The following is a 25,184-nucleotide window of genomic DNA, read 5'->3' as shown; positions in this document are numbered from 1 at the left end:
GCTTTTCCGGGGAGGAGGTGCCAGAGCTCCTAAAAAAAAAAAAAAAAAAAAAAAAAAAAAAAAAAACCAAAAAAACCAACCCTGGGTTTGGCAAAGCCAAGCGGGAAGGGAGAGGTGAGGAGCCCTCCTGTACCCGCAGCTTTGGGCCAGAGGAGGATAAGGACTTGCAAAAACGTCCCCCCTGCCCTCGGAGGGGTCGTTTCCCCGTGACGAGGTCGGGGCTTAACGAAGCCCCCCAAGGTGGGCGGCAGGCTGCTGTTGGCACGGGGCGCGCTCTCCCTCCGGTGCTGCGCGGGTCTGGGAATCTTTCCTGGGACAGAGCCGTTTTTTCACCTCGGTTCTGGTGCAGGTGGTGATTTTGGTTTATAAAAAAATAAAATAAAATAAAAAAAAAAAAACCAACCAAACAAACAAAAAAACAACGGGGCGGGGAAATTCCTTTTTCTATTTATTTAGTTTTTTTCCCCAGAAAGGGGGATTTTCTTTTTTAATTTTAATTTTTTCAGTTTTTCAGAAAAACATGAGTTCGGGCAGGGAAGCGCCTGCCCGGGCGGCACTTCGCGGTACGCCGATGTCTCGATATCCCGGTGCCCCGCTGTCGGGCGGGCGCACTGCGCATGCGCGGCGGAGGGGCGCGCCCCTACCCCGCCTCCCATTGGTTATACGCAGCCGCCGCCGCGCGTTGCCATTGGCTGGCGGCGCGGGGGCGGGGCGGCTGGGCGGCCATGGCGACGGGCGGCGGCGGCGGCGATGGCGGTGCCGCTGGGAGCAGAGGCGGCGGGCGGCGGGGACCGGGGGTACGGACCGGGCCGGGGGGTACCGGGGTGTGGCGTGGGGGATATAGGGCTGGCGGGGGTGTGCGTGGGGCAGTATGGCGTGTGTGCGGGGGGGGGGTATAGGGCTGGGGCGCGTGTACAGGGGCGGTATGGGGCAGTATAGAATATGTACATAGGGTATATAGGGCTGGGGTATGTGCACAGACGGTATGGGGTATATGCATGGGGGCTATAGGGCTGGGGTGCGTGTGTGGGGCAGCGTAGGGTGTATGCATGGGGTGTATAGGGCTGGGGTGCCTGCGTGGGGCAGTATAGGGTACGTGGGGGGGGGGTATAGGGCTGGAATATATTCATAGAACAGTATGGAGTATGTGTACGGGCAGTATAGGGCCTGGCTGTGTGCGTGGGGCATATGCACGGGTAGTATAGAGCTGGGGTGCATGTGTGGGGCAGTATGGGGTACATACATGGGGGTGGTATAGGGCTGGGGTATACTCATGGGGCAGTATGGGGTATGTGCATGGGGGGTATAGGGCTGGTGTGTGCGCGTGGGGCAGTATGGGGTATGTACGTAGGTGGTATAGGGCTGGGGTGTATGCATGGGGCAGTATAGAGTAGGTGCATGGGGGTAGTATAGGGCATGTGCATGGGGGATGTAGGTCTGGGGTGCGTGCGTGGGGCAGGATGAGGTATGTACATGGGTGGTATAGGGCTGGGGCGTATGCATGGGGCAGTATAGGGTATGTGCATGGGGGGTATAGGCTGGGGTGGGTGTGTGGGGGGCAGGATGGGGCTGGGGCATACCCAGAGAGGAGCAGTATAGGGGTAGAGCGCCTGCGTTTGGCTGTAAGGGGGTATACGCGTGGGGGCAGAGCGCGTGCAGGGGGCTGTATAGGGAGGGGTACAGCGCATACAGAGGGGTACGGGGGCAGACGTTTAATCCCGCCGGCCGGGGCGGCCCCGCTCCCTGCGCCCGGGGTTATTCCCGCTAATTCCCGCTGAGACACCGAGGCTAATCCCGCTTGTGCTCACCCATCGCCAGCCCGGGTCGTTAGCTCTAATTCCCTGTCCCTCCCGCACACCGACCCTCCGCTCATTATTTTCTAGTAGTTATTGTATTTGTAGAACTTTTTTTTCTGCCCGTTGTCATTTAGTGGTGCCGCCTCTCCTTAACGATAATTGCTTTACAAACGGGGGAGGCTTTTCCTTAAAGCTTTGACACGCAGACACTGATTTTGTTCTAACGATATGGTTTTATTATTGCATGGGGGGGGGGTTGTTATTGCATGAAAGGCTCAAAACCCGCGGAGAAATTAAAATAAAGTGTATTTACATTTTATTTGATGAACCTGCTCGTTAAATCTCCTCTATCGCGTCTCCTCCTGGGTGTTATTAGAGGGGGGCTTGCAGAGAAACCGCCGGTCACCGCGTGCGCTTTTAATTTAGCGTCGCCATCCCCAAATAATCCCTTCGTCCGCTAATAGATCTGCGTATTCCTCTTCCTCTCCTTCCTCCGGCCGCAGCGCGGGACTGGCGAGGAGGAGCCGTCCCCGGCCGACGTGGTGGCACGTTTCCCCCCTGATCTCGAGTTCCCGAGAATGACTGAGGCCAGATGCTCTCCAAGATGACTCTGCTTTACTTTGTCCCCATAGAGAGATGCTACTAAATCGGTTTCTTTCCCTTTTGGTTTTTTGTTTTTTGTTTTTTTTTTATAATTTAAGCTGATTCGGGCTGAAAACAAGAGGCTGAACAAGGCGACGGACGCGGTGGAGAAAAGGGGACCGTACCTCATGAGCAAACCTCCCTCCCTTCACGCCAAGCTCCGTAAGCCATGCTCGGTGACACCCCGAGGGTCTCTGCTGGGATTTGGGGTGACATCTGCGCCTCTCGCCCGGGGCGGGAGCGACCAAACCCCTTTTTATTCCTTGCTGGGATAAAACCGTAAAAAAAACCCAAACAAACCACCATAAAACCCTATAGGTGCTGCGTATGGAAAGCGCTGCAGTGCCCCCATGCTCTTCCTGGGACCCACCTGCAATACCCTCCCCCACCCCCCAAAAAAAACCAAAACAAACCCACACTTTTGGGGGGCGCTTGAGGGTATTTTGAGCTCTGCCCCTGTGCTTGGCTTTCAGAGCGGCAGCGGGAGCTGGCGAGGGCAGCGCTGCGAAGGCAGGGGCTGCTGGGGGGACCCGCGCCGCACCAGCCGAAGCCGGCGGCGAAAAGGTCTGATCCCATTTTTCTTTTCCTCGGATGGATTATATTTTTTGGTTTGGTTTTGGTTGGGTTTTTTTTGTTTTGTTTTGTTTTTTTTGTTTTTTTTTCTTATCACGTTCCTTGGGGAGAGTGGGAAACCCGGCGGGGGATTGCAAAACGAGCCTGGGACCTTGCTCTGCTGGCTGTGTTGTGGCCAGCAAGCGGCCGATGTAATAAAAGGTAGAACTTTTCCCGCAAAAAAAAAAAAAAAATGGGCTACAAAGATGATGAGGAGACTGGAGCATCTTTCTTGTGAAAGGGGGGAATCTTATCAACGCTTATCAATACTTACAGGGAGGGTGCCCGGGGGATGGGAACAGTCTTTTTTCAGTGGTGCCCGGTGACAGGACAAGAGGGAACGGGCACAAACTTGAGCATAGGAAGTTCCACCTAAACACGAGGAGGAACTTCTTCCCTTTGAGGGCAGCAGAACACTGGCACAGCTGCCCAGAGAGGTGGGGGGAGTCTCCCACTCCGGAGCCATTCCAAACCCACCTGGACGCCGTCCTGCGCCACTGCTGGAGGTGCCCCTGCTCTGGCAGGGGGAGTTGGAGGAGATGCTCTACGAGAGGTCCCTTCCAACCCTGACCAGTCTGGGATTTTGCGTGGAAAAGTGAGGAGATGCTCTCCGAGGGGCTACGCTGCTGCTTCTCTTTGGTTTGGGGATGGTTTGGCGTTAAGGATTTAACGGGGTAAGCCTAGTGCTTAGGTGGGGTTTGTTCTTAGGTGGTGGTGGTGGTGGCCCCGGACAATGCCTGGGTGGGGAAGGGACATTCAGGCCAGGGGATTCCTGCCCCGGCTCCTCGGTCCGTCAGCTCTGGGGCTTCATTTTCACATGGAAATTACCTGTCACGGGCTCACTCCTCTGCTTTCCAGCAGATCGGTGAAGTTTAAGAAGGGCTACACGGGGCTCAGCCAGACGGCGGATGAGAACCTGGTCTCCCTCGATTCGGACAGGTGGGGACTGGGCAAATATCCCAGGATTATTTTTTTTTTGAGGGGGGAGTGTGGGATTCCCTTGTCGGCATCCCAAGCCAAGACGCCGTTTCCCACCAGGCTCTGACCGTTTCCTTCTTCTCTTAGTGACGGGGAGCTGGGATCCAGATGTTCCTCGGGCTACTCCTCCGCCGAGGCAAGTCCGGGGGTTTGATCCCACCGGCGCGGTCCCCCCGTGTCCCTTTGGGGTCTGTATAGGGGTCGGGGGGAAGGCGGCATCACCCTATGGGGTGTGTACGGAGGGGGGGGGGTGTCCATCCCGCAGAGCTCTGCTTTGCCGACTGCTGCTCCACACGTTTAAGCCGGGCGTAAATCCCCCTTTTGCACCGAAAGCATCATCTCCATCGCCCCCACCACCGGGCAGATGATGAGCTCCATCCTCTAAAGGTGTTGCAGCCCATGGTGGGGGGTGGGGGTGGGTTTTGGGGTGAGCGGGGGATGTGTCGGGGTGCCGCAGCCCGGGAAAAACTCCGTGGTTTTTGCTTTCCTCTTCTCTGCTCCGGTTGTGCCACTTCTTCCCGGGCAAAGGCACCGGAGGGAGGACACGAGGACCTTTTTGCTCGAAGCCCTGGGACCTAAATTTGAACTAAACCGGGACTAATTTTAACTGGCTCTGCCTCCTTCGTTCCCCCCGCAGCAGGTGACCCAGGACCTGAGCCGGCAGCTGCTGCAGGACGGGTACCACCTCGACGAGGTCCCCGACGACGAAGATCTGGACCTCATCCCCCCGAAACCTGTCGCCTCTTCTTCTTGCCCCTGTTGTTTCGGAGAAAATCTCTCCTGCGTGATCCAGTAACCGGGGAAGGGGTGACCCGGGCAAGAACAGGGCAGAAGCCAGCGCTTTCTTTGTCCCGTGGGATGGCTGTTGGTGTCCCCGTCCCACCACGCCGGGATGGCGAGGAGAGGACTGAACGACGCTGACGGTGCCGCTGGTGGTGAGCGGCAGCGACCAACCCACCCCAAAGGACTTTTCCTTGCGCTCAGCAATATCGGGAGAGGTGGCCCGGTGACGTTGAGGTGGCCTGGAGGGGACCTGGATGGGTGGGGAGGGAGGAGAGGCAGAGCCCAAGGAGGGGTGTAAAGGGAAGGAATTGGGAGGGGCGGCAGCAAACGCTCTTCGGTTCGCCTGACCTCCTCTTTTCCCCCTTGAATTGGCCACGTCGAGGGTTAGGACCTTGCCCCGGCCCCGGGTTGCCCTCCCCGGTGATGGTTGACGGTGGGGTCGAACTGCCGTGACGGGGGACCGGGCTGGGAAGCCCCGAGACCCTTTTTCTATTTATTTTCGCTTCTGTCACCCTTCCTCCTTGGCAGGCTGAGGCCAAGCCGGCGAGGTTGGGGTCGGCTGGGAGAGCCGCTTCATTTATCTCCTTGCTGCTTGCAATTAATTGCTGCTGGCTTTCCTCTTCCCGAAGCCCGGGCTGATCCGAACCAAAGATCACAGCTCCGATGGAGAAGATGAGATGGGGGGGGGGGGGGGCGGAACCCACCGGAGTGGATTGGGGTGGTCTGCTGAGCTTTAGAGCATCTGCCTTTGGTATATCCACCAGCAGCTACCGCTCGGGCTGGGGGACCTCCTCGCTTTCCGCCTCCTGAGGGACCCCTTAAATTCTGGGTTTGGAGCTAATGGTCGTGCCAGCTCTGCACAGGTCCCTCTGGGCGCGCGGATTTGGGGAATCTACCTGCTGCGAACCTTAAAAGCTGCCTTAAACCATGGTCCTGCTCTACTCATGGAAGACAATCAGCTGCTTATAAAGAAACCTTATTTAAATATTTCGTGTTTAGAGAACTGAACTGGTTTGGGGGCTTGTTTGGGGTTTTTGGTTTTTTTTTTTTTTTGGATTTTCCTCAAAGGGAGCACTCAATAAACCCGATCTCGTTACTCGGAGGGTGCGTTGGTGCTGTGGCGGGGAGCTGAGCCCCGCTCAGGGGTCTTCTTCCTTTGACCCCCCCCCGCTGCATTTCCGCAGCGATCCCGTTCCTCCCGTCACATTTTACCCCCCCCCTCCCCATCCTTTTTCCCTGCGGAGCTGCCGTCTCGCGTGGGCTGATGCTGCCACGGGGCGAAGCGGGGAAGGTCGGTCGCGGCCGGGGGGTTTTGGGGGGGGGCGGGGGGGGGGGATGCCAGAGCTGCCCCCAACCTCCTCCTCCACTGATCCCTGCAAAAACCAACGCCAACTTCTCCCCATCCTCCTGCTCCCTCCACCACGCTGCCCTGCGCCGGGGGGACAAAGTCACCACTTTTATTCACAGCACCGGAGGCTCTCCAGCTCCATCATCCCTTCCTCCCCCACCGCCCCCCCCCCAAAAAATAATAAAAAGAGCCCCTTTTTACAGCCAGGGAAGGGGGGAGATGGCTCAGAGGACTACCTGCCGCCGGCCGGGCTCGGGAAGAGCCCACCGAGCACCCAGGAGCAGCAGAAAGCCTCAGCATCCCATTTGCGGGGTTGAAGGGAAGGAGCAGCGGCTCCTAAAAGCCGGGCAGAGACGCCGGAGAACCCGGGATTGCGGATGTCAGGCGTCGCTGCTGCTTTTCGGTGAGAAGGAAAAGCAGAGGCGGGGGGTGGGGGGAAAAAAGAAAGCCCAAATAAAAGGAGTCGCCGTACGGCGTTAGCAGCACCCGAAGGGGATGATGCTCCGGGGACACGGCTCACGGGCTGCGGCGGGAAGATGCTCTTCCTCTGCCCGCTCCGCGTCCGAGGAGGCGACGCGTGGAATTGCTCTGTCTCTAGGTGGGGTGCGGGCTGATTTGGGGGGTTTAAGAGATGGAGGGGAGACTTCCAAGCGAGAGGACTTTGCCCAAGCCAGTTTCTATCTATCTACTCAAAGGTGGAGTGATGGTGGGGCGGTGGGTGGGGGGGTCCCGGGTGCCGCTCAGAGGAGGCAGCAGGCTCGGAAGAGCAGCATCCCATCCGGCGAGGAGAGATGGAGGGAGATGCTCTCGTTGGCGGAGATGAAGAGCACGGAGCCACGCCGCAGAGTCATTTCGGAGGCTGCGGCTGTGGAGGTGCCCACGGCCGTCCCTTGGATCACCAGCAAGATGCTGGCAGAGTCCACGGCGGAGACGAGGTACAGCTTGATGGAGGCGGGGATCTGCAATGGGAAAGGGTCACCACCGGCCTGAGCCTCCTCCAGCTGTGCTTCTCTTGGGAGAGCTGGAAGGGGGTCATCCCCATTCCCACCCTGCCGCAGCCTTCGCTGTGCCCAGGCCACCCTGCGCCTGCAGCCGCCCAAAACCCGGAGACCTCGGCTTCGCTGGGGATACCCGAGCTGCACCTCCAAGACCTTCTCCTGGTCCTCCCTCTGCCTAGAGCTGCTGGAGAAGGCGACCGAGCCTTAGGCAGGGAGAACAAAGGAGGGAGAGGAGCCTCCAGCGCTGTCCAGAGGTGACACAAGCATCCCCGAGCATCCCTCCATCCTCGCTGGACCACCAGCTCCAAGGGCCAGCAAACCCCTGGCCAAGAAAACCCCCAGCCAACACCGAGACGTCCTACCAAGAGCGTAGCCAAGACGGAGGGGAAAGCTGGTGTTTGTGTCCCCTCCACCGTGTCCCCAAAGCGTCACCGCTCACCTCTATCCTCATGATGGCGAAGTCTGGCACGGGCGGGTCGTAGAGGTAGACGCTGGGGTCGAGCTGGCTTTGGGTGGCCGGGAAGATCTTGGAGCTGCTGGGCGCCGGCGTGTAGTTGAGCATCTCGCACAAGGTGAGGACGTCGATGAATTTGGGGGTGAGCCCGGCGCGCACCGTGTTATCCGAGCACGCCATGCACTCCACGCAGTCTGCGGGGGACGAGGCAGCGCCTTCAGCCCACCCGCACGTCCCCGGGGAGGGGGGTGGCGGTGTCAGGTCCCAAACCTCGTGCAGGAGAACCGCGGCCACCCCGGGGACAGTCCCTGCGCGGTCCTGGGCGAGGAAAGCCCGCCGTGATGCTCACCTCCGTGTAGGTAGGCGTGGGGCTCGTTGGCTCCCAGGAACATGGCCTCCCCCGGCTCCAGCCTCACCAGGTTGAGGAAGTAAATGGTGAAGCAGCCGATGTCCCCCGGGTACTGGGAGTGCAGGCGCAGCAGCAGGTCCCCGTTGCTCCCCGACGTGTCCTTCCCTTCCGCCGCTGGGTGGGAAGAGACCGGGAGTGCTGGTGGGGATGGAGCTGGGGAGGGAGCCCCCAACCCCTCCCCTAAACACAAGCCCCCACCCCCAAAACCGTTCTAGGGGGGAGAGGACCCACCTTCTTGGGAGATCCTTTTCACCAGCATGTTGAGCTGGTCAACGAAGAACTTCTTCTCGCTCTTCATCAGGCGGGTGAAGCAGACGCGGAGGGCGGCCGAGACGCCGCGGGGGTCGTCGCTGCCGCTGCGCTCCAGCTGCTCCGCCGCCACCTCCCCGATCAGCGCCCGCAGCTCAGGGACGGCTGCCGGGGTGGCCAGTTCAAGTCAGCCCCGGTGGCCACCACCGCCGGGAAGTGTGTGTGGGGGGGGAGAGCCCAGCACCCCATCCCGAGGGGGCTCAGCCACCGTCCCCACCCCGAACCCACCGCAGGGAGGGAAGGTGGCCTCGGGGTCCCACCTCGCCACCCCCCTTCCCTCGCCATCCTTACTCTGGAGAAAGGAGACGATCTCCTCCACCGGCCGAAAGCCGCACAAGCCCTCGAAGGGGGTGAGAGCGATGGCCATTTCGGGCTTGTGGTTGGCGTCGGGGTAGTGCTCGGGGAACTGGGCGTGCAGCTTCGCCGCCAGCTCCTGGAGAAGGTGGGGGGGGGGGGGGGGCAGAGGAGCTGGGTGAGCTCCCCGGGGTCCAGCCGGGGCTCCCCAACTCTTCCCAGGGTTCTCCCTACCTTGTTGGGGTGCGCCTGGATGGAGAGGGCGGTGTTGACCGACAGCACCTTGAAGAGGAAGGGCAGGCGACCCTGGAAGGCGTCCTTCACCTTCGCCCCCAGGCAAGCGGGGTTGTCGGCGATCCACTGGCCCAAGGTCTTTTGGGGGATGCGGTTATCCCGGATGACAGCGTCGCCCCGGGGGTGGGCGCCCATCCAGAGCTGCGGGAGACAGATAGACGGACGGACGGACAGATGGATGGACCCCTGAGCCGGGCAGCCAAGGGGATGACTTGGGGCTTTCCTCGAGCCTGCTTGGCCCTGGAGGCAATCGAGGCGGCCAAAGCAGCTCCCTCGGGGGCTGAGTCATGCCGGGCTTCTCCTCTCCTCCTCCCGGGTGGCCCCGCAGCCACCGGCGGGTACAGGGGACCGGGGACGGGAGCCGCATCCCGGGATGGCGAAAGCTGCAAGTAGTTGGGATGGACGCAGGGGTGGGATGGATGCAGGGGTGGGATGGTCGCAGCGGTGGGATGGTCACAGGGGTGGGATGGATGCACGGATGGGACGGATGCAGGGGTGGGATGGACGCAGGGGTGGGATGGACGCATGGCCGGGAACTCACCTCGGCGTAGGGCCGGTCGGGCTGGATCTGGACCAGGGGGTCGCTGGTGGCCAGCAGCTTGGCCACCTCGCTCTCCAGCCCCACCTTCCCCCAGGAGTAGCTCTGCACGGCACAGGAGAGCGGGAACACTGCGGGGGGGCGAGCCATACATTAGGGGGGGGGATGTCAGACACAACCCTCTGCCCCTCCCCCCCAAACTCCCCCCCGGGGCACCCAGGCGGGGGGGGGGGCGGGCAACCCGGAGCCCTCCGGTGGGGGGCGAGAGGTGGCCAGGGCAGGACCGAGAGCTTTTGATATAGGGGACTTGGGGGTCCCCGGGCTGCGGGCAGGGGTGGCGGTGCCACCCCGGGGGGGGGGGGAGGTAGGAATGGGGGTCCCCATCCCCGTGGGGGTGCCCAGCACACCCAAGTGTCCCCATCCCCAAGGGGGTGCCTGGGGACAACCAGCGGGTCCAGGGGTCCCCCGGGGAGGAGCCCACCGCGCCCCCCCCCCCCCCGTCCGTGTCGTGCCCCCCCCCGGGGCCCGGCTCACCGCGGATCTCCGCCATGGCTCTGCCGGCACGGCGGGGCAGGGCAGGCCGGGAGCCGTAGTCCCGCGGCGGCGGTGGCGGCGGCGGCACCGGCACCGCCTCCCCCGGGCCGGGGCTGGGCTGGGCGGGGGCGGGGCAGCGCCCCTACGCGCACCCTATAGCGGCCATAGGGGAGGGCAGTATGGGGGCTGCGCGCCCGCGCGAACCTCTGCGGGGTCTGTAGGGGATATTCTATAGGGGATATTCTGTAGGATGTATTCTATAGGGCACATTCCATAGGGCACACTCTATAGGGTATATTCTATAAGGAGCATTCTATAGGGGGTATTCTATAGGGGACGGGTTATGGGCACTATAAAGTCACCCCCTGCAGAGCCTCCTACCCCTCTGTCCCCCCACATAGGTTTTTCTATAGGCGCGCCCCCCCCCCGGGTAGCGCGCGGCGCCGCCTATAGGGTTAACACGCCCCGCCCCCGCGCGCCCGCTATAGGCGGTGGCCGCCGTTGTGACGTCGCGCGGCTCCGCCCCCCGGGCCCCGCCCGTCGCCGGCGGCTGCAAAGCGCATGCGCCGTTGGAAGGGGGCGGGGTCAGGTGGATCACGTGGGTGGCGGCGCAGGCGCGGCGGCTGCCCCGGAAGTGGCTGGTGCGGCGGCGAGCGCGGAGCGGACCGGAGCAGCGCAGCGGGGACCGCGCCCATGTCGGGCTTCGACACCAACCCGTTCGCCGACCCGGTGGACATCAACCCCTTCCAGGTGGGCGCGGGGACCGGGCGGCCCCTTTCCTCCCTCTCCCCTTCCCTCCCCCTTGCCCGCCGCCGCCGGGACGTGGCACTGACTGAAGCGTCGCTGGCCAATGGCGGCACCGCTCTTCCCCTCTGTGGCCAATCAGGGCCAGGGGGTGGGATTAGGGGGGGCGTGCTGCCACCGGGGCTGGGGCCCCCCGGGCACCCCCCTGCCCAGGACCGTGCTGTGGGGCCTGGCCCCCCCCCCCCATTCCGCCCTCAGGGCCGTACTGCGGGGCTAGACACCCCCGCGACCCCCCCCACCCAGGACCGCGCTGTGGGGCCTCGACACCCCCTAAGAACCCCCCTTCCCCCCCACTAGGGCCGTGCTGTGGGGCCTGGACACTCCCAGGACCCCCCTCCCTTCCCCCCCCACTAGGGCCGTGCTGTGGGGCCTGGACACTCCCAGGACCCCCCTCCCTTCCCCCCCACTAGGGCCGTGCTGTGGGGCCTGGACACTCCCAGGACCCCCCTCCCTTCCCCCCCACTAGGGCCGTGCTGTGGGGCCTGGACACTCCCAGGACCCCCCTCCCTTCCCCCCACTAGGGCCGTGCTGTGGGGCCTGGACACTCCCAGGACCCCCCTCCCTTCCCCCCCACTAGGGCCGTGCTGTGGGGCCTGGACACTCCCAGGACCCCCCTCCCTTCCCCCCCACTAGGGCCGTGCTGTGGGGCCTGGACACTCCCAGGACCCCCCTCCCTTCCCCCCTAGGGCTGTGCTTTGGGGCCTGGACACCCCCTGCGACACCCCTCCCTCCCCAGGGCCATGCTGCGGGGCCGGGACCCCGGAGCCCTCTGGGGTCGTCCTGCCCCCATGTCGCTTATTGCCCTCTGTCCGTGGCTGGAGGTCCCCACCAGCCCTGCAGGTCCCTGCTCCCCCTCCACGGCCCCCTGGGGGTCACCCAGGGACAGTGTACCCCAGCTGGGGTCCACCCCTGCTCTGCCCGCCGGCTCTGGGAGCCCTTCCTACCCTCCCTTGCTCGAAGCCCCCATTTCTCCCCTTCCCCTTTTAAGGAGGGGGTCTCCTGTTGTCCTGTGCTTCGAGACCCAGTTGACCCCCATCTTTCTAGGCTTTGGGGAGGGGGTTTCAGCTCCAGTGGGCTGCCCCTGCCTTGGAGGATGCCGAAACAGTTGCGGATGCTTAAGTTGTAGAGGTATTAAAAATAATCTGGTGAGAGACCTCTCTTGGCTGTGCTGTGTGGTGGTCTAATCGCCTGTTGGGTCTCTTTAGGGTTTGTTTTTAATGTGCTGTAGCATCAGCTCTTAAAACTGGGCTTATAAAGCAAAATGCGCCCTTTGGCTGTGTTTTTTGGGGACCAAAGCCTTGGAGGATCTTGGAGACTTTTTCTCCTTTCGCTGAGTTTCTCTTCTATGGGATTAACCTCCGTGCTCTGAAATGTGGGGTCATTTACGCAGGGAGTTGGCCTGGGAATGGCCTCTGGGACCTGACTGTCGTCAGTGAGCGGCTGCAGACGCTGCTTTACCTTTGCTGTTTGGTTGGGACGTAATCTGCAGGAAGGGGTGATTTCCTGACCGCTGATTTCGTGGCCAAGCCAAAGTGAAACTGTTTGGTGATGGGGCCAAGTGTTTCGAGGAATCAAAGTGAAATCGGAAGGAAAAAAAAAATCCTCTTTCTCCCTCACCGTCACTTTAACGCACTCTCACGTGTCTTGGGGAGGGTTTGGATGATCATGTTCCTGTAATATTTCTTCCATGGGGGGGAATATAGGGTGGCTTACATGCACAGTCGTTGTTCCTGTAGGGATTTATTGCTTCGGCACTGAGGAAGTAAATATTCTGTGGCTTCATGTGCATTATAGCTGCTCCAGTATCTGACCGAACAGGGCCGTGCTCGCACTTTACTCACTCTTTAAACAAAAAAAAAGATTGGACGCAATTTACAACAGGTAACGCTGATGTCAGGCTTACTTTTTAATGAGGACAAAAGTATGAGGCACCACGGTTGCCCATGCGGTTATCTGATGGCTCTTTACAGCTATAGCTGGTCTTTGTAGCAGGTTTTATATCCGCCTTTTGGGAGTGTGAGGTTTTGCGTTCACTTTTGTCCCTTTTTTTAAAAAAAAGAAAAGAAAAATTCCCCCAGTCATCAGCAGCTGGACGTGAGGAATCTCCGACTGCTGCTGCCCGGAGCCTCGAAGCCCTGTCTCTCCGATTTGAAAATGGCATCTCATGATGTAGGACGGTGCTGCCCCGGTCTAGTTAATCTGATGAAACGAGCCTGTTCCCTGCCGGCGTTGGGATCCACGTGCTGGTTTGGTGCTGTGCAGGACTGGGGGGGGGTGGTCTGCCTGCCCGGCAGGCTCTGACATCCCCTTCCACACGCTCTGGAGATCTTGCTGAAAGACTAGAAGCGGCTTCGCCCTCCCAGCCTTGTCGCGCTGATGAGTATCTCTTGGGCAGAGCACCAGGGTTGTCTTTCCTCATTGCGGATATAGCACTTTGTACTCTGCAAATACTGACATCTTTGCCTTTTAAGGAGACTTTGTTCGTGATGTTCAATAAGCTTGGTTTAAAATAAGCTGTTTTGGTCCCGTTAAAAATATCTCTGGCTTCTCTTTCTGTGACTTATTCTAACTGGTTAACAAGAGATGATTAACTGCCTTTGTTTACTCAGTAACCTGCTATAAGTGGCAGCGACCTCCAAAACTTTGATGCAAGCCTCAGACAGGGCTGGAAACCTCCATCCTCTTTAGAGATACTGACAATAAAATCCATCGAGAGACATCCCAATGTGTCTTCAAGGCAGTGGCAGTGCTGTGAGGTCTTGCGCTGGTGGTGGACTGCAGGACTGGTGATATTTGGGGCAGTTACTGTGACATTTAGGCAACCGTCGTAAGTTCCTGGTGATTCTCGTTTGAGATCTCTTGCCTTGGTCTCCTCTAGAGAGGTATCTCGTTTTGGTTTGTTTCTTTAACCTGTGGGAGCAGAGGAAAACGGAAGAATATAATTTTTTGCACAAACCTGTTGTATCAAACCCTTTTAGGAGCACTGTCAGCCGGCACAGCGCGACAGGAGCTTCGTATTCGCGTTAAATGCTGCGTTTGGAAACAGTTGGAATCTCGATGTCGGGGGCGTTTTGGTCCAAACACGAAATTATTCTGCGCTGGGGCGTTTGAAGTCATGAAAAACGGCACCGTGTACCCCTACCGCTTGTGGAAGCGACGGTAGGGAGGGTCACGAGTGGGGCATCTGCTCGCTGGCGTTGTGCAGATCAATCTGATGATTGACTTGGGAGCACGAGGTGTGTGGCTGGCCGTACGTATTCAATCAAGAGGAACAGCTGGAGAATGACGAGAGGTTCAGGTGCTCAGGGCTCTTCCTTAGCTCTGAAGCAGGAAACCAGAAGAATTGGTCGAGTTTAAGTGGGGATCCTAACAACTAAACCCCCCCGAAAGGAAAGGCACGCGGGGCCTGTGGAGCAGAGAGGAGAGTGCTGTTACCTCCTTGGAGGAGGGGCAGGGGGATAACATGGCTTGAAAGTGGTTCAGTGGCTGAATTAAGTCCCCGTTTCCCTGTTTCGCACTATAAAGAGTCAGGCCTGTGCTTGTTTCAAGAGGGTCAGCTGTCTTTTAGTCTGTAGCTCGCAGAAAATAACTGTAAAATGTGAAGCTCGTGGGGCAACTTCTCAGTCATCTCCCCTGCGTTTCTCGCGCTCGCTCATCCGTCACGCTGCGTCGTCCGGGCTTGCGGAAGCCGGTGCCTTTATATCACCCTCTGTTTCACAGCGGCTCTTTTCCTTCCTGCCCTATCCAGGACACAAAGGCACATGTCCAAACACACTGCAGCGTTCTTGCAAGTTCCCTGCTCTTTCTACCTCTATTTTAGAACACGCTCGCGCAATGGCGAGCGAGTTAAGCTGAGCTGCCTAATTAAGTAATTTTTTTTTTTTAAGCTATGCAAGGAGATGAGAGGTTGTCTCCCGTTGAAAGCAAGCTGTTCTGCAGCTGGAAGTAGTGAAACAGTGCTGCTGCTCTCCCTGTCTGCTTCCCTTTCGGTGGCAGTGCTGCGCTGGTGAGCCTCCGCTTAATTCGGGGGCTCTCTTTTTGAGTGGAGAGCAGCGACGGGAAGAGAAACATGTGCTTTGCCTAAGTATTCTGGTGTTTCTCCTTATTTCCAAGCGCTTTCCTCCCAGACTCCTTCAGACGGTTACGCAGCCTTTGCTTTCTTCTTCCCGTACAATTAATGGAGTTTCTCTTCCTGGTGCGGTCGTCTTCTGCTGGACTTTAGTCAGGCTGGGACCTCGCCTGGTCTGGATTAAAGGGTATCGTGCTAGCACACAGTAGCTATCGTGCGTTAACCGACTCGTAAGCTTGTGTCGACAGCCCGTGCGTCTGCAAAACTGGTTAAGCTAAAGCTTCTGGAGGAGTAAGCAGTGAAATAAAACTTCTGCCTTGAGTTCTTGCAGCCCTTATTTCCAGTGTGGCAGTTCTGCTGATGCTCCACAGGTTTTTTTTTTTGTTTTGTTTTGTTTGGGTGTGTTTTTTTGTTTGGATGTGGTTTTTTGGGTTTTTTTTGTTTTGGTTTTTTTTTTAACAGCCCTGCCTGGTCGGGGAGTTGTACTTCAGCAAGCGGCAGCCGAAACATCATCTGAGATCCCTCAGCCCCTGGGGTGATTCATAAACTAGTGCAACCTGTTGCGTGGGGAGTGCCTGCTATCGAGGAGATGTGTGAGGTTACTCATTAACTGTTCTGTATGCATCTTGTTCGGCGGAAGGCTGCGCTCGAACCCCGAGGAACGGCTCTGGCGGGTTGCAGACGCGCCGAATGACTTTTTCTGCAGCGCGCGGACTCGGTCAGCCTCTGTACACCTCGATTACTCGCTCTTACGTTGTCGCAGCCTCAATTGCTTCTCACCTCATTAACCACAAAATTAAAATGACTGATCTCGAGGCACGGGTCGCGGGGGGAGGGAGGGAGAAAAATCCACTCTTTTTATTTATTTTTTTTAAAACCCACACCCAGCTATCAGGTTGCCAGGCTGTTCTCGCAGTAGGATTTCCGAATTCAAAAAGTACCTTGTTTCTCTAATAACTGGGGAGAGAAACACTCCGGAGGTCCAAGTCTGGTTATTAAAGAGGGATCTTTTATGGAAAGTAGTGTGTATAAAAGAAGAAGCAAAAATAGCGAGGGAAGACAGGCATTTTCAGCAGAGGTACTGAGGAGTCTCTCTTTTTTGTTGTTTTTTTTTGTTTGTTTGTTTGTTTTTTTAACAATCAGACTGTTTGATGGAGACGGGTAGGAGGTGCTGCGAGTACTGGTGAATGCAGCTGTAGAATTATGCCGGCAGAATTAAAACCTTCAAAAGTGATTGGTGTCACATCTCCAACTCAACTTTCCTGGGGGTTTTGCCTTTTCGGAGCGTTCGCTGGCACTTTAGCTTGCTGGCCCGAATGCCCTGGGTGGCCGCTGACATCTGGCCGCCGGGACCAGTTGTAGCTGGAAGCTCATTTTGTGAGGTTCTGCCGTGCTTTGTGGATTCTCGCTCGCTTTGCGGTGCGAGTGGGGTTTGGGAGGTGGTCCTGGGTGTCCAGCCACTCTCTGACCACGGGCAGATGAGTCTGTGTCCTGCTTTGAGTCCCTGGAAATTAGGAATAACTCGCTGTAGGTAAGGCATGGTAATCTGCAGAAAGGGCTCCTGTGCCGAAAGTTTGTTGTAGTTCTTCAAATATACCTCTGGGCTGAATAGGAGGTTACTTTTGCCTGCAAATCTTGCCTTGCCGATAGTCATCTCCTTGGTTATTTAAATTCATTGCCAGCCAAGGCCATCCGTCTGTGGCGGGGGTGCGTTTTGCCCCGTCCTGTTCCCAGTTAACAAGTGAACGGAAGGCAGGGCGGCGCGGGTAACGTATCAGCTAATGATGACCTGTGTCCGATGCTGATTTGTCTTTGCTCTCTCTCCTTTCAGGATCCCTCGGTGACACAGCTCACAAACACTAGCCAAAGTGGCTTGGATGAATTCAACCCCTTTTCTGAGAGCTCCCAGCTGGTACGTGCCATGTATCTTTGCGCTAGGTATCTCGGTGGCGGTTTTAGCAGCGTAGAAGGTCCCCTGGCAGGTGCTGCTTAAAAGAAAAAGAGTGAGGCGTTCACAGCTGATTTCCCCATGGGCAGTAGTTCATTGCGTGCGTGGCAAGCTGCAAGCAACTGCTCCTACGCTGGAGCACTAATAAACTTCCAGCTGGAGCTCTCCGCTCGCGCGGAACAGCTTCTCTCAAACTCCCTGCTGGCTCACCGGAAAGCCATATGAAGTGTGAAGGGGAAGATGTTTTGTGGCAGGACACATCAATATTTATTTGGTCTCTGGGTTGGGAGCTGAACTGCTGCAGCGATACCATTGACGGATCGCTGCAAGAACTTCATCCTTATTTCCCGGCTGCTGCCGCCGCCGCCGCGTGTGAGATGGGAAAAGGAGAACAGGAAACCAGAGTAAAGCAATATTTGTGGTTTAAATAACTGATCAAAATCCCTTTTTGTTTCTCCTTTGCCTAATACCTGTCATCCTCATGTGCCACTCCCCCAGTGCGTTAAGGAACTAACAAACTTTTGAAAACGCAGAGTTGCTTCCTGCTCGTGCTTTCTGGTTTAGTAGCGCTAAAACTTGAACTATTCTTGGCTAAAAGAAGCCGTATCTAATGTTTTTTTGCCTTGTTGCTTGTGATTTACCTGCAGACAAATGCAGCGCGGACGACGCCAGCCACGCAGCCCTCCGGCCACTCGCAGCCTGCTGTTCTGCAGACGTCGGTAGAGCCCACTCCCCAGGTATGGCAACCCCTGGCCGCTGCCTTCCCACAGGGCTGGAGAGTGTCAGGGAGCTCCTGGGGGCCTCCGGAGGCACGTGGGAATAGGAGGGGAAGAGGATTCTCTGGGGTTGGGGGTGGGAAGCTGCAGGTGGTCTTTTAAACTTGCGTTTGTCCCCGCCTCATGAAGCGGATCTCTATAGGGAATACATACATGCGATTCTTTTTGTGCCTTTTCCCTGTCCCTCTGGTGGCAGAGCTCACTTTGCCTCGTTCCCTGTTTGCTCTGGCTTCCCTCTGTAAACACTGGAACGTATCCTGCTAATGCTTTTAGCTTAGTTCTGGTGACTGGTCAGACGTATTCGGTTCCAGGAGCATAAATGCAGTCTAGCTATACGTTGCAGCCGCTGCTTAGACCGGCTGGCAAGTACCTGATGGCCAGGACCACCTCATCCAAAGAGTGGAGAAGCCGAGGCTGCTAGGAGAAAAGATCAGTTCTCAGAATAGCAAACAGGGAGAAGACATGCTGAAAAGATGTGGTAGATGTCTGCCTTACCTTTCCTTCGAACCTCCTCCCCTAGCTGGGAAGGGAATTGTCCTGGTAAATTCCCGAGTCCTGCTCACTGCTCTGTTGTAAGAGCACTTAGAGCAGTGTGGCGAGCTGGGAGGCAGAAGGAGCTGCAAGAAAAGCATGGCTTTGAAAGGGGAGGGCGTAGAGAACGGGCAACAGGCTGGATGGCTTCTTGAGGGCTCTTGCAGCCTTATCTTCCTATGGTATAGGAGAGGAATGTCTGGGCGGCGTTCTGCGTTGATCTTGCTTTTTCTCCTGCAGCAGGTAGGGCAGAAAGCCTCAAGATGTTTCAGATCAGCCACGGGTATTCAGCTTGCAAATTGTCCTCGACCCTCGCTATTGAATCGCCATCGCTTCCGTTCCAGTTTGGCATCTGGTGTGTTTGCCGGTGGTGTTGCCACTGCCTCGCTCGGGGAAGGACTTACCTTTTTCTCCCCCTTCTTTAGGCTGTGGCTGCGGCAGCGCAGGCTGGGCTGCTTCAGCAGCAGGCAGAATTGGAGAGGAAGGCAGCTGAGTTGGAGAAGAAGGAAAGGGAATTGCAGAGTAACGCAGCCAGCATTAATAGTGAGTACTGCTTCCTGCAAGAATTTTGATGCCCGGGGAAGCCTGGGTCGCTTGGTTTGTGAGAATTTGGTGAAGGCTCAGCCTGTCCAAGTGTACGCAGCCTTTTTTTTTTTTTTTTAAGAAGCCGTAGGTCTTTCCTCTAGTCCTTCGCAGCTGTGGCAGCCCTCTGGGCACTGGACCTATCATCCCATAACATAAGGTGGGAAATGAGCGCAGAGATGAGATGCTGGAGACCAGGTCTGGACCAGCTTAGCCACGTTAAGGTCTTCAAAGACCAGTTTCATATCTGTGTCCGAGCTCTTGTGTGATGCTGCCACGTTAAGGCTTTTCACTGAGAGCGACAAAGCTTTTTTTTTTTTTCCCAGTCTCGAGGCTCTCTTAACCGCAGCAAAACCATATTGTCCCCTAATCCTGGTTTTCAATGACTGAATGTGGGCTTGTGGTGCCCAGTGGCGATGGTTGTGATGGCCCTTTGGCTGTTGCAGGGGAATTCTGCCTCCCACAGAGGAAAGCCCTCAAACCAGGCTGACCTGCCTCAGCGCTGCCAGCAGAGTTAACGCCTCCCTGCTGTGCTGCCCGCTCAAACCTAGTTACTCGTGAAGACCTAGCTTCTTCCAAGGTTTTAATGTCAGTATAATAGATGAACGGCTACTTGCAAATTACGGCGTGTGAATTAGTCTTTCAGTGAGAGAAGAGGGAGTGAAGAACTGCTCCTTTCTCCTTTCCACAGCGCGGCAAAACAACTGGCCGCCTCTTCCCAAGAAGTGTCCCATCAAGCCGTGTTTTTATCAGGATTTTTCTGCGGACATCCCGGCTGACTACCAGCGGATATGCAAGATGCTGTATTACTTGTGGATGCGTAAGTAATAGCTTGAACTGCAATAAAAACTCTTCCTAAGAAGATTCTCTATCAAATGCTGAGCTTTGACCTACAGTAAATTCTGTGGGTGTTACCTGCAAGGGTAAAATAATGTCTCTCTTCCTTTTTTACGAAGGCAGATGTAAAGGACTCCAAGTTTTATGCTTTGGGAATAGCTCATTCGTGACGGAATTTTGATTGTTGTTTAACGGAGACTTTTAACAACTCTCCTGAGGCTCTGGAAGACAACGGATATCACCGTTCAGGGATCCGGGTGCAGAACAGTCTCAACTGTAGTCATTAGTTTTGGTGCTCTGGAAAGATTTAAGATTTGGTTGTAAGCAGCAGGATCAGAGGAGGTTCTTAAGTTAAGCTCCGTTTTCCTTTCGAGAGAGAGAAGGAAATTAGATGGCCCAAAGTCGCCTTAATTTCGGCAGAGCTCCACGTGTTCAGTGAGGGATTAGGGGTGTCTTGGGGGACTTCGGAGTTTTCCAAGAACTGACTGATGTTTCTTCTCTCCCTCTCTCTCCCATCCTGAACAGTGCATTCGATTACCCTGCTCCTAAACCTGCTTGCTTGCCTGGCGTGGTTCACAGTTGATATGCAGAGAGGAGTAGACTTTGGTCTCTCGATCCTGTGGTTTGTTTTATTCACCCCTTGTGCCTTTCTCTGTTGGTACCGACCAATTTACAAGGCTTTCAGGCAAGTACCATTTCCCTCTGTAACGGGGATGGAGCTTTTAGTGGGAGGAGTTTTGGGTTTATCTGTTCCCATCCTATATTGCCTGCAGGATTTTTCCAGCTCTTTGAGTCATTAAATAGATCAAACCCCCATATTAGAAGTATCTGATGGGGCTTGATTGTGGTGATCCTTTTTCATCTTGCAATCCAAGCCTAACCACGCACAGGGTCCTACTTTTTTTTTTTTTTCTTTAATTGATTTCTGAGGAACTGTTTGGTACGTTAATGTGCTGAGCACGCTGCGTGCGTTAAGGAAGCTGCCTTCACCCCATCTTGCACTAGGCAGAGCGGTGGTTTTGTGATACGCAGTGAACGTGTTATAAGTCGCGTTGCTGCACGAGTTCCTCCTGAAATCGCCTTCCCTTAGCGGCTTTCTCCCGGAGAAAGGAGTTTGCTGAAATTGTTTCCCTCCTTTTAGAGAAGGGAGTACGTGCGGGGATCACGTCCTTGGGTTTCACTCCTGCTGCCATCTCTCCTGCAGGTCTGACAGCTCCTTCAGCTTCTTCGTCTTCTTTTTCATCTTCTTCTGCCAAATAGCAATCTACATCATCCAGGCTGTCGGCATTCCTGGCTGGGGAGACAGGTGAGCTTGGCTTCACGGGCTGGCAGGTTGCAGCCCTTACACGGATGCTTTTTCTCACCAGGGCTGTGACTATCAGAAGCTTTGGGGTGGGTTTCTGACAGCTGTCTGTTCTTTCTCCCGTGGTTTTCCTCTCTCTCCTGGTGCACAGCTTTGGCAGGTCCCAGCTGGGCTGCCTCTCTCCTCCGCTTTTCCCATCCTCGTCCCGCCAAAGGCGTGTACGGCTTCTGCTGCGAGCCAGCGCTGAAAGGAGCGTGTGAAATCTCCCACGGCCTTCTCTGCTCGCCCCCCCTTCACTTAATACATATAATACTCACCCCTTCTTGATGCTGAGCCTCTAATGTTGACCGCGTCTGCCTTAAAATTGAGTCCTCCCTGATGGAGGCTGTAGCGTGGGGGTGAGGGATCTTTGATCCCGGCGTCTGGGTACTGCTTAACTCAATACTGCTGCTAACAGCCCGATTCTGTCCCCAAACCCTTCCCGAATTTCGCTCGAGTGTGTTGCCAGTGGGCTGCGCTTCAAAAATAAAATCAGCAGAGAGGGTTTTATCCTCACCCTTTATCCTCAGAAAGGTGAGTCTGGGCTTCTGGAGCGGGTCCAACGGGCCTCTTTGTCAGCAGTTGCCCCCCTGCAGCGAAAGCCCCGGCTTTCTTTTTCGCCTTGCTGCGTTGGCCGCCGCTCAGATTCCCGAATTACTGCGAACAGCGAAAAGGTTAAGAGCTAGTGGTTTTTGGTCTTTTTTTTTTTTTTTTTTTTTCCTCCTGAGGGGGAGCCTTCAGGTGATGAGCGCCGTGAAACTGCTGTCTATTTTTGCCCGCCTGCCTGCGGAACGGCTCATGGGCAAAGCTGTCCTCGTGCTCCCTCCCCTGCGAGCTGGCGCTGCCTTAGTCATGGGGGACGGGGAGGGGGGCACTCCGTTTTTAGGTTGGCTTTGGAGAGCATACGTTGAGCTTTCCGCTGCGTTTCTTCGAGCCAGACAGCCGCGTTTATTTTTGGCTGTAGCGCATGGCGTGCCTTTCCGCTTCCTTGTAACCAGCAAGAAGTTGTGCGGCGCGTGGAATGGGACGGTTTGGCTCGCTTGATTCCCTCTCTCCTGGTGGCACGCGGCTTGCTTGGTTTAGCAGTTGGAAAGATTCCTTCCTCCAGCACCCGGGAGGGTGTTTTGAGTGAGGCATCGTGGTATTTTCACCCACAGCACTGATGACTCCTTCCTGCCCCTTCCCTTCAACAGCTGCCAGTCTCCTCCTTTGTGTAGCTCTAACTTCATCCCTTCCTTCCTCTTCCTCCCCCTCCCAACGCTTACATCCCTGGCCACGCAGAGCTGTCAGGGTGACATGGAGGTCTAGGCTCCAGATCTGCTGGCTGACCTCTTCCAATTTAGGTGTACCAGCCTGTCTTGGCTGAGTTTTGAGAAGGTGTTCGTGGAAGTGACTCCATTTATGATGCCGCTGCCTAAGGGGGGTGGTCCAGGGGCCGGGACTGTAACGTGGGTGAGTGAGCACGATTCTCTTCTGTAGCGCTTCTAAAAGCGACAGTGGAAACCCTGGCTCCAAAAATGAGTGCCTGGGTGAGCTCTGCGTCCCTGTTAACACAGCCGTTAGGTTTGGGTCTGCTCTTTCCCCGTAACCATCCCCCAAAAGCTCTTGTGTGACCATCGGTGCCTCTTCTCCCACCTCGCCCTCAGTGGAACGCTCGCCGTGCTCATCCTGCTCTCCTCTCTCTCCCGCAGCGGGTGGATCGCGGCGCTGTCTGAGCTGCACGGGAACCTGGCCGTGGCTGTTATCATGATGGTGGTGGCAGGATTCTTCACCCTCTGCGCGGTTCTCTCGCTCTTCCTCCTGAAGCAGGTGAGCGGCTCGGAGGCAAGGGCGAGGTCTCGGTGGAATTGCGGATCCGCAGGTCAGGCTGCTCCCAGGGTGTCCTTGGGGGTTGCCACCTCCTCTCATCTGTTTGTGGGGATTAGCTTGCTTTTGAAGACATCATCGGGGCACCGTCAGGTCGAGAGTTTTAACGAAAGTGGTTTTGCTCGTGCTTCCTGCGTCGATGCCAAGCCGCTGGAACACTTGCAGAAGTGGGAACTTGCCTTTAGGGGAGGGCACAAAAAGGCACAGATGCTTCGGTAAGGCACACACCGTGCTCGTGAAGGGCCTCAAACACACGTAGGGATAAAGGAGGGTGTGGAAAAACTCGCTGCGTCGGCTGCTGGCCGGAGAAGATGGCCAGCGAGGTCCCAAACGTCACCCTCATCAAAACATGGACATGCAACTTCTCACGCCTCCCTTTTTAGCTTGAGTCTATCCGGAGTTGACCGAACAGAGAAGGCGGTGGTTTTGTTGGGGCGTGCAGGGCTTTCCAATCACTGCTGCCACAACGCTGTGGGACTTCTCGAAGCCTGATGGAATCCAAACCAGGGCCTTCCCGCTGCCTCTCAAACACAAGCCCTCCGTCTGATCGACAGCGCAAGGATTGCGTTCCTGCGGTTAACAGCAGCGACGTGGCTTTGGGGAAGGCGAGGACAGACGGGATTGGTCCTGTTTCTGTTGCTTCCTCCTCCGTTTCTCCTAAATTGTATCTCAAAGGCAATACCTGATGCTCGTAGTCACAGGTACCTTCAGCTCCTGCCCTGCCGGTGTCTGTGAATGCAGGGGTGAAGTATCCGTACCATCACAGTGCGGGGAGAGGAGTTTTTGGCCATCGGACCCGCCCTTTTGCCGAGAGCTCCACGTTTTACAACAAATGAGGGTCTCCTGAAATCTGCAGCATCACACGCCGGGAGAGATGGAGCCAATGGCTCCAGCCCGTCCTCTCCAGCTGCCGAGAACCCACAATTGCCTGCTGGTTTATTTTAATTTTATTTCCCCCTCCTCTCACTTTCTGTTTCCCAGGTGCATTCCCTGTATCGGCGCACAGGAGCCAGTTTCCAAAGGGCCCAGGAAGAGTTTTCCCAAGGCATCCTCACCAACAGGGGCTTCCAGAACGCAGCCGCCGGGGCGGCCTCTTCAGCCGCACAGAGCGCTTTCCGAGGAAACTAGCCCTTCCCCGAGCTGCCTCCCCTTCGCTTCCTCTGCCATCGTCACCCCAACCTTCGGTTTGGTTTTGTTTGTTTGTTTGTTTTTCTAAAGATGCACTTTTCGGGGGTACCGTGTTAGCTCTGTGATGCCGACTCCAGATGAGAAGAGGTCTGGGGTGGGTTGGTTTGTTGTTTTTTTTTTGGGGGGGTTTTTTTAAGCTTCAGCTGGCCTACATTTATGACGATTAGTTTTCCCTGTCTTGTTTTAGGGTGTGGGGAGATAGGGGAGACATTCTCTGAAGCAAATATATTTCTCTATCCAGGACGTACCTGAGTGTTTGTCTCTCTTCCTTCCCCCTGCCCTGTCCGTAGCGGGAAGGCGAGAGGAAGCAGGTTTTCAATTTTACTCTCTTTGCTATGAAGAATTTGATTACCTGCTGGTTTGGGGAGGGGAGGGGGCGCGGTGGTGTAACTTGCATGTACTTCACATTGTTAATTTGAAGAGCAGAAACTCTTACTTCTGGTTTATTACACTTACACCATGCTGCGTTTGGACCTCTTAACTACCTGGCTTCCTAAGAGTCGGGGTAACGAAGGAAAGCGTGGGAGCAGGGGGATTAAGAGAGGAGGGGAAACATCTTTCTCTCACTCCCCCCCCACCAAAAAAACAGATTCCCCCCCCCTCTGCTTCCATGAGGATCCTGCAGATGATGGCCCGGGGGCTCCCCTGCTCCTTCCGCAGCACCCACAGCCCTGGGCGCAGAGAGAGGGAGAAGGGGTCGGCGGAGGCTGAGTCCTCACCGTGGCCTTAAACTGGGGGACAGAGAGGGGAGAAATGGAGTTTGGGGGGGGTGTGTTTTTTTTTTTTTTTTTTTTGTTGTTTCACTCGCCAGCTCCGCTGTTCGGCAGCAGCGGCACTAAAGACTCCAGCTCAAACTCCACACCGTGCCTGCGACCTCCTTCTCCGGCTATAACCTCGAGAGCGTGAATGAATTTTTCTCCAGGGATGACTCCTCCCTACCTTCCTCCTCCCACGTATTATTTTAATTTAATTCCCCCCCCCCCCCAGCTGGGACAGAACTGGTTTGGGGTGTGTTTAGCTTGGAGAGCAGTCTCCCAGGGCTTGTGCCAAGGCGTTATGGGGGGGTGGTTCCCCCCCTAAACTCTCCAGCCCCGTTCACGTATCGATGCTGGAATGGGTTTTTACTTCCAGACTTGACTTTGTGCTGCCCCTTTCTCTCCCCTCCTGTCTGGTGATGGGGGGGGGGGGGGGGGGAGAAAAATCACATTTTGTGCCCCCCATCCTTTGATGGCAGAGCAGGTGCCGGTGGGCG

General features: G+C 56.5%; 3 protein-coding genes across 3 annotated transcripts; 2 read left to right on the top strand and 1 right to left on the bottom strand.

Moving 5' to 3' along the window:
* Positions 1-725: 725 nt before the first annotated feature.
* On the top strand, positions 726-5,051 carry FAM219B (family with sequence similarity 219 member B; the record flags this gene model as incomplete). Its single annotated transcript, XM_082488980.1, has 6 exons — positions 726-797; positions 2,498-2,600; positions 2,912-3,002; positions 3,912-3,989; positions 4,116-4,164; positions 4,666-5,051. 6 exons carry the CDS (start codon positions 726-728, stop codon positions 4,822-4,824), a joined length of 552 nt encoding a protein of 183 aa, XP_082345106.1. The 3' UTR covers positions 4,825-5,051.
* A 1,228-nt stretch (positions 5,052-6,279) lies between these two features.
* MPI (mannose phosphate isomerase) lies at positions 6,280-10,066 on the bottom strand. The gene is made up of 8 exons (XM_082488834.1): positions 9,990-10,066; positions 9,459-9,586; positions 8,858-9,058; positions 8,621-8,762; positions 8,252-8,434; positions 7,961-8,134; positions 7,597-7,805; positions 6,280-7,118 (listed from the first exon to the last, which is right to left on the bottom strand). Exons 1-8 carry the CDS (start codon positions 10,003-10,005, stop codon positions 6,900-6,902), a joined length of 1,272 nt encoding a protein of 423 aa, XP_082344960.1. The 5' UTR covers positions 10,006-10,066; the 3' UTR covers positions 6,280-6,899.
* Positions 10,067-10,645: 579 nt separating this feature from the next.
* Positions 10,646-24,528, top strand: SCAMP2 (secretory carrier membrane protein 2). Its single transcript, XM_082488724.1, has 9 exons — positions 10,646-10,739; positions 16,694-16,774; positions 17,458-17,547; positions 18,543-18,660; positions 19,391-19,519; positions 20,062-20,221; positions 20,741-20,842; positions 22,570-22,687; positions 23,726-24,528. Exons 1-9 carry the CDS (start codon positions 10,683-10,685, stop codon positions 23,870-23,872), a joined length of 1,002 nt encoding a protein of 333 aa, XP_082344850.1. The 5' UTR covers positions 10,646-10,682; the 3' UTR covers positions 23,873-24,528.
* Positions 24,529-25,184: the final 656 nt, after the last annotated feature.

Source organism: Vanellus vanellus (genome assembly GCF_965231255.1).
Source record: "Vanellus vanellus genome assembly, chromosome: 11".
NCBI lineage: Eukaryota > Metazoa > Chordata > Aves > Charadriiformes > Charadriidae > Vanellus > Vanellus vanellus.
The sequence above is the reverse complement of the archived record's forward strand: the minus strand, read 5'-3'. Positions and strand labels throughout refer to the sequence as shown.